Source organism: Sminthopsis crassicaudata, chromosome 5 (assembly GCF_048593235.1).
Source record: "Sminthopsis crassicaudata isolate SCR6 chromosome 5, ASM4859323v1, whole genome shotgun sequence".
NCBI classification, from domain to species: domain Eukaryota; kingdom Metazoa; phylum Chordata; class Mammalia; order Dasyuromorphia; family Dasyuridae; genus Sminthopsis; species Sminthopsis crassicaudata.
This window is the reverse complement of record NC_133621.1, coordinates 52,505,198-52,512,697: the sequence shown is the minus strand read 5'-3', so window position 1 is coordinate 52,512,697 and position 7,500 is coordinate 52,505,198. Positions and strand designations below refer to the sequence as shown.

The window sequence follows — 7,500 nt, the reverse complement described above, 5'->3', positions numbered from 1 at the left end:
TGTCAGGCATTGGAGAAAAAAGGCAGAGACAATTCTTGCTCTCAAGGAGAGCACAATCTGCTTGGGGGAATAATATGGAAACAACTATGTACAAATAAGACACATGCAGGAGAAACTGGAGAAAATCTCGGTAGTAGAATTATAGGAGACCAAGAAAGGCGTTTGGCCAAAGATGGAATTTTAGCTGACATTTAAAGGAATCTAAGATGGTGGAGGAGATAAAGCATTCTGTGCATGGGAGACAGTCAGGGAAATGCACTGAGTCAGGTAATAGGGTGTCTTGTGTGGCAAGGCTACTGTCATCGGATTGTATATGGCGTGGGGAATTTAGACGTAAGCAGACTGCAGAGGCAGGAAGGTTCCAGGTAAGGAAAAGCTTTGAAAGCCAGACAGAGGACTTGACATTTGTTCCTGGAGGTAATAGGGACCCTAAAGTGGGGGTAGTTCTGGGATCAAGAGTTGGAAGATCTCATTCTATTTAAGTTAATTAATTGCTCGCTCCGTCTCCTGCGTCAGAGTTTATTTTGTATTCTGCTTTTACTTGTCTGGGAATGTGTTGCATTCCCCCATAAAACAGGAGGTTCTTGGAGGAAGTGGCCAGTGTCGGGCACATCAGAAGGGCTTAATGCTGATTTATTGATTGATTGTGAAAAGTCGTTTCTGATTCCATATATTCAATCATGATGACTGACAGGCATATGGAGCTACATGAACACACACATTCACATGAATGTAAATAGCTTTCTTAGACTCTGGATTTTAAAATTAATTTCAAACTGTCGTTTCCCAAATAGAAAAGAGACATTCCATTAATAAGAGAAGAACGGGATATATTTCGGAGCAAGCATGTTGCCTTTCTGGAGGGAGTCTCTTGATCCATAGAGGCAATCCTAGCCCTGGAGTTCAGAAAGCCTGAAGTCAAATGCAGTCTCAGAGAGTTGCTAGTCGGGTGACTCTCTGCAAGTACCTTAACCTGTCTTAGGTTCCTCAACTGTTAAATGGATAGTTTAATAGCTCATATTTTGAAGGATTGTTGTGAGGATCCAATGAGATACTATTTTTAAAGGACTCAGCACAATGTCTGATATACAGTAGTTGCTTAATAAATGTACATTCACAAATAGGCTAGCTTTAGACATCTAGAAGCTTAACAATTTGAAAACTATAAGCAGAATTTATCTACTGTAAGTCGCTCAGGCTTATTTTTGGAAACCACGCTGCATTGCAGAGTTATCACACTACGAGGTCCCAGCCAAAGCTGTTACTGCCCCCAGGTCAGAAATCGCATTCCAGAGTGTTTTTATGGACATGGTCGGTGCCGAATCATTTTGGTGGGAACAAACAGTTTTTGAAGAGAAAACAAGGTCCTATTGCTGTTGTCTTGGCTGTGAGCTCAATACGTTACAGTGCTGGTATCCCCTGGGGTCCCCCCCAGCTGCCAGGGCCAGAGTACAAAGTGCTGGGACAGAAGATATGGAGCAGGGGCTATCAGGGTTCCTGAGTTGTCTGGGTTCACATGAGGGGGCCAAAGTGAAGATATTTAATGTCTGAGGAGGTTTTGAATCCAAACTCTCTCTAGATCCAAGGCTCTTTTCTCTTGATTGGGTTTTTTGTTTTTTTTAACTTTCCCTCTGAGAAAACCACATAAATATAATTGACCCAACAAGAATCCTGGGATTGTTAGCCTGGTTCTTGGTGCTCTCTGGACACTCATGCTCACTCCCCAGAATATTCAGGCCTGGGTTAGGCCGTAAAACAAATACAAGGAAGAAATCTAAATATTCCCTTTAAATAAAAAATGCATTTATATAGATAGTTTGTTTTATATCATCTACATTTCCCATTTTCCCATTCTCCTTTTCAAAGAGCCATTCCTCATAATAAAGAAATTTTAAAAGAGAAGAAAATGAAGTTGAAAAAACTTAATATATTAAAAAATTCTGACATTTATAAGCTGTGTTTCACACTAATGATCCCCTATCTCTGCAAAGATGTAGGCAAGGTATTCTCTTGCATTTCTTCATTAGAACCAGGTTTACTTATTAACATTTCTAAGCATTCAGTTACAATTGTTTTGTTGTCATTTAAAAAAAATTGAAATGGTAGATACTTTCCTGAATATTTGAAAAATATCTACTTTTTTTCAGTTCTTTGCTATTACCAAAAAAAATCGATGCTATATTCTAGTATATATAAATAGTCTTTGCCCTCCCACATCTCCCTTCCTCCCCTCTGCTTTAACCTCCTTGGAGTGTCTATCTAACTGTGGAGTTTCTATTTCAGAAGATATCAATATTTTAGTCACTCACTTGGAATAATTACAAGTTTCTTTCCAGAATGGTTGGACCAATTCACAATTCCACCACAAATGCATCAGCACGCCCATATTTCCCTAATCCTTCCAACACTAACACTTCCCCCTCTTTTGCCATTTTTTCAATTTTCTGTATGAAATCCTGGGTTTGTTTACTACTTGTTGTGGGGTAGGAAACCATCAGGGAGTGAAATTTTCCTCCTTCCCAATATGGAGCCTAATTTGTACATCTTTTTGGCTAGTGGGAGGCTGATGGTGAAGGGTGCTTTTTCCATTGTCAATTCGTAAAGATTTTACCTTGCTTGGTTTTCTCTTTTATTCTCTGGATTCAGCTATAATTGCTCTATGGCTGATGCATGATTCCCCCTTGGGGGGATTACTGACAGCAGGAATGAGCAAAGTGTTCATTTAGTCTGCCCATGGTTCCATATATCTTGTCATGAAAATGACCCATGTATCTTCCATAGAAAAGGGTGTTGCTACACAGGTCACCTTCTGATCACAAACATAATAAAAGCAGATTTTCTTGCTTCACAAAGATAAACACCAGCATTTTAGACATTATTTTCTTGGCTTTTTTAGGGGCAGAGAGACCTTGTTTTCTTTATCCTGACAATCTGCTTTGCAAATGGCCATTGTGGGGACTAGAGGGAGCCCGGCGTCCCAGTGCATGCCATTGTCTTGGTTTATGGCCCCTACGGGTGGATTTCCTTCCCTTCCCTGTGTCAGTGCAGCCCACTTTTCACACAGCTTCATAAAAACAAGCCCGAGGGTTTCCATGGCAAAAACAATAAAGTGTTACTTTTGGCCTCCACCAATGCAACCAATAGTTAACATATGACTCTCCAAAATGGGAAAAGATGGAAAGAATTTCAGGGTGTGGCTCGCAGGGCACTCTGGCATATGACTAAACAGCCGAGAAACAAAATCAGGCTGCTGGGAACACAAGATTCAGAGATAAAAATGTGTTTTGATTGAAGGCTTGGGATAGAGCACATCTCAAAGCCTGTGGTTTTAGTCTGTTTTGACCATTTGCTTCTGCTCTGTTAGCTCCATTTACTGTTACAATCAAGTCAGCATTCCCATGTTATGAGCAACCAAGAGGCTGTTGTCGCATTGAAGCAACCGACCATTTCCATGGCACTGATTTCTGAGATCAAATGGGCCGTGGGCGAAGGCTGAGGACGAAGGTAGCCAGTTAAAAGGGAATACTGGCTGCATCATCCTTTAACCCCATTAACTGTGTTTGGTGAAAGGACGGGGAACAGGCCGAGAGCTGAGGTGCAGCCAATAAAGTGAACGGCATCCTTACATTTCTGGTCCTCACGCCAAGGTAAAAGTCGTATTTCTCCTCGGAAGCTGATCCTTCCAGGCTAGAGCAGCAGACTAAAAGTCTGGTGCACGTGGAGGGGATGTCATCCAGCATGGCTGAGAGGTCCCCAGAGAAGAGCCTGAGGGATCTATTCTGGGTGGAGAGTCACACAGTGATGTGCAATGGAAGGGCCTTGGAGAGATCGTGGAAAAGGCAGAGTCACCTTGTAACTGCTCACCAAGGTCCGCTGAGCGGGGGGTCAGGGAGGACCCTTCTCTGTGTGTATAACCGGAACTGAGAGTGTCCTGCACAGGGCTAAGTCAGCCCCAGCCTCTTCTCCCCAGCCGTTCTGTAACTAGGTCTGCTCACCACATGGCTATGAGGAGCTCCTTTCCACTGGCTACATCACTGGAACTGGGAGTTTCTCAGAGAATGCTGTCAGGGCTGGCCACCACATGCTTTCACTTCGTTCTCTTTGCCTCATAGTTCTTGGAGATCTCATCCAGGAAGAAACAGTTCTGTAAGGGCAAAGATCTTAGGGTACTTCTCTTCTCTGAGGCAATCATCCTGTAAACAGATCTCAGAAACCCCCCTCCCAGTATAGTTTTTCCATTTTAAGTGAAAAATCTCGTGAGTTTTGAAAAGTCAAGAGGGTTCCGGCTCCAACACCCCAGGTGTTAAAGTCTGGGGGTGCAGCAGCCTTTGGGAGTGACCTTCAGAGTCATTGAGTCAAACTGTATCTGAATATAAAATCGGTAGGACCATTGTTATGTAGTAATTAATCATTGGCTGTCATCGAGTTGTGGGGGGGAATATTTATAATTTAGTTCTCATTATAACTTCAAAGTAAATATGGTCTCCCTCTAAAAGCTAAATGATGGTAAGTGATTAAATGGGTTTTGGGGCTAATCATTGGCACCTAATAATGGAGAGAATGCAGCTTATAGAAATAAATAAAAATGCTATCAAAGCTTTCAGAGTACCCTAAAACCCTGAAAGGCAGATTTAACTTTCCTGGTTGGAGGCAGGAGCCAGAGTATACTCCCTACACATCATTATTCCCTATTCTCACCATCTAGTTCTATTCTGAGAAGAAAACCTATTGAAGATCCTATTTGTTTCTTCTGTTCACTCAAGTAGCTGAGTCAGGGGCTGTACTCACTGAGGATAAAATAGTTATTCAGAATGAATGCAGGAGAGGACCAGGAGCACACAGTGCTTAATAAGCATCGGTTAAAATGAATTCTAACATAGAACCTCAGAGTTGGAAGGGCCATCGGAGAATCCCATCAATACCATACAGCTGGCCATCTAATCTTTGCTTGAAGACCTGCTCTCAGATTTCCTAAATGAAACTAAGCTCCTTGTAGATTTTGTGTCCCACTCGTCACAGCAGCTGTCCACGTACAGAAGTCCTTCTTTGGGCAGGTGTCCATGACTTTAACATCATCACCTTTTGCTGAAGAAGGGAACCCATAGAAAGTGGGAAAGTGTATTTTGGACAAAGATGGAGGATGGCTCATTTCAGCCTCAGTTCTGCCACTTGCACTATTGTCTATGTGAAGGGCCACTTAGACCTCCACCTTCCCCTCCAAGCTGGCCTTTTGAGGGGACTCAGGAGGCCACAGGACCATCAAATCCTTGCAAAGCAGCCGAGCTTCAAGCTGCCTCCTTCCTCTGCCGTTACCATCCTTGAATATCGCTCTCATGAGAACAGCTCTTTCATTCATCTGGGCCCAAAGGACTGGAAGGAACTGAAGAGACAAAGGAGTCATTGTGGATTCAAGAGACACTCTTTCTCAAGAGCATTCTCATTGTTTCTTTATTCTCCTCTATCTGCACTTACTAGACAAGCTGCACTTCCTAGCTCTCGATAGACCAGAGCAAGATATCCCAGGAAGTTCAAGGATATGGGTGCGATCTCTTATTAATACAAGGGCAACATCTTCTGGGGGAGAGCACCGGGATCCACACTGGAGGGCTTGAGGTCTAAGACCAGCTTTCTCACTCTAAGCCATGTGCCTTTGAAGGGGGACAATTCACATCTAGTTTTCTCATCTGTAAATGAATTCTAAGTTCCAAGTCCAAGATGGTACTGTGGTTTCTGATCCAAAGAGTGACAGTTTGAAATCTTGTTTTCTCTTGTCCGCCGATAGAGACCTTCTCAGATTTCTTTGGCTACAGTTGTCAATTAACTTGAATATAAACTCTTGTTTATGAATTTCTACTACCTTCTCCAAGACCCAATCTAATTACTCTTATTTTCCTATGTACCCCTCTGCTGTGTCCAAGCATCTATTAGTCATTCACTCCTTTGTATGATTTCATTTAACCGGTCTTCTTCCCTTCTGTAAGTCAGCTGATGTTAAGACATTGAGGATATGAGACTATTTATTAAAGGGATTGTAGGCACAGAGAAATGCAGGATAGATAGATAAATCGTGATTCTAGGCCAGAGAACAGGGTGCACACATGGGCTCCTTGGAGAGCAGAGCCAGAGATACCTGGAGGATGAAGAAAAATGACAGAGCAGAAGTACCTGTGCTGAAGATAGACAGTTTTGCCAGTTCCTGTTCCTGTATATCTATTTTTAGATGAAGGTTGCTGCAATTAATGAAATAGCAAAAGCTGGAGATACAGAAACCAACTTAGCCACCCTTAGATACTCTGTACTCTTTCCTCTAGCCAGCAAATAACTCTGAATAGACAAATTTCCTGATATATTCCAGTTGCAGAAAAATAGAATAGAAAATGAAATCTCTTTCTATTTTGAATCTTCTCTTATGTTCTGCTGTGCACATAGGAATTATTTTTGTTTGTTTTCTATTTGTTTTTAATTTCTCAATTAAAAATAAAGATATAGGAAAAGAAAAAATATTTTGACAAAAGAAAAAATGAAAGCTCTTGGAATGATTTGTCCATAAAATTCTCTTTCTGAGGATGTATATATATATATATATGTATATATATATATATACATATATATATATATATACACACATATAAATATATATATGTAGATGTAGATATACATATACATATACATATATATCTGTGTATATACAGGTACATATAAAGACATATTCCCAAAGTCAGAAAATCATATTTCTTTATCAGTATTGACATTCCTGTGGGGGGAAAAAAAAACAAAACAAAAAACTAAAGTTTATGAAAAGTAGGAAAAATAAATAAATAATCTTCTTAGAAATTCTGTTTTCCTCCTTTAATTTGGGAAAGGAATTCCTCTTAACTACTCCATACCATAGGAAAACTGTATTCCTCACATATATATTTCTGGAGCGAAGGGAATAATTGAATTTAAAGTTCATCCAATTAATATTTTTAAAAAGATAATAAAATAGTCCAGTGAGACTTAAAGTTACTGGACTGCTTGAGAATTTGGACCTGGAAGCTGACACTACTACAGATAAACCAAAGGCTGGGCAGCAACTGCTTACGTATCACGTAATTGAGGCCTTTTCTTTCCATATCCCCTTGCAGGTGTATGGTGGCCCTGATTTTAATTCTCCTCGGGTGGCTCAGTTGTGTTCTTCCAGATCAAGAGACAATCCTCTGCATGTGTCGAGTGCTGGAAATTCAATAGCAGTCAGATTCAAGACTGACAGCAGCATAAACAGGAGGGGTTTCAATGCCTCATGGCTAGAGATCCCTGGTGGTGAGTCTTTTAAAATTCCAAACTAACTAAATTCTCCAACTCAGCACTTATGAATGACTCAATGAATTAAGTTTATTAATAGTCATTGGAGAAAATGTAGCACTTCTCACTTTCTGCTTCCTTACTATCATTCTCCAACCCAAAGCAATCTATATTTATCTGATAACATTTGAGTTTAGTTCAGAAACTCATAGGAAA

At 40.8% G+C, this 7,500-nt stretch overlaps 1 protein-coding gene across 2 annotated transcripts in view; it reads left to right on the top strand.

The window, feature by feature from the left end:
- The window catches only part of CUBN (cubilin), a 290,121-nt gene that overhangs the window by 127,976 nt on the left and 154,645 nt on the right, over positions 1 to 7,500 (top strand). For both annotated transcript variants that reach the window (XM_074266686.1, XM_074266685.1), the window contains one exon: positions 7,128 to 7,302. In XM_074266686.1, the coding sequence (XP_074122787.1) occupies positions 7,128 to 7,302 (175 nt within the window). The remainder of the gene's footprint in view (positions 1 to 7,127; positions 7,303 to 7,500) is intronic.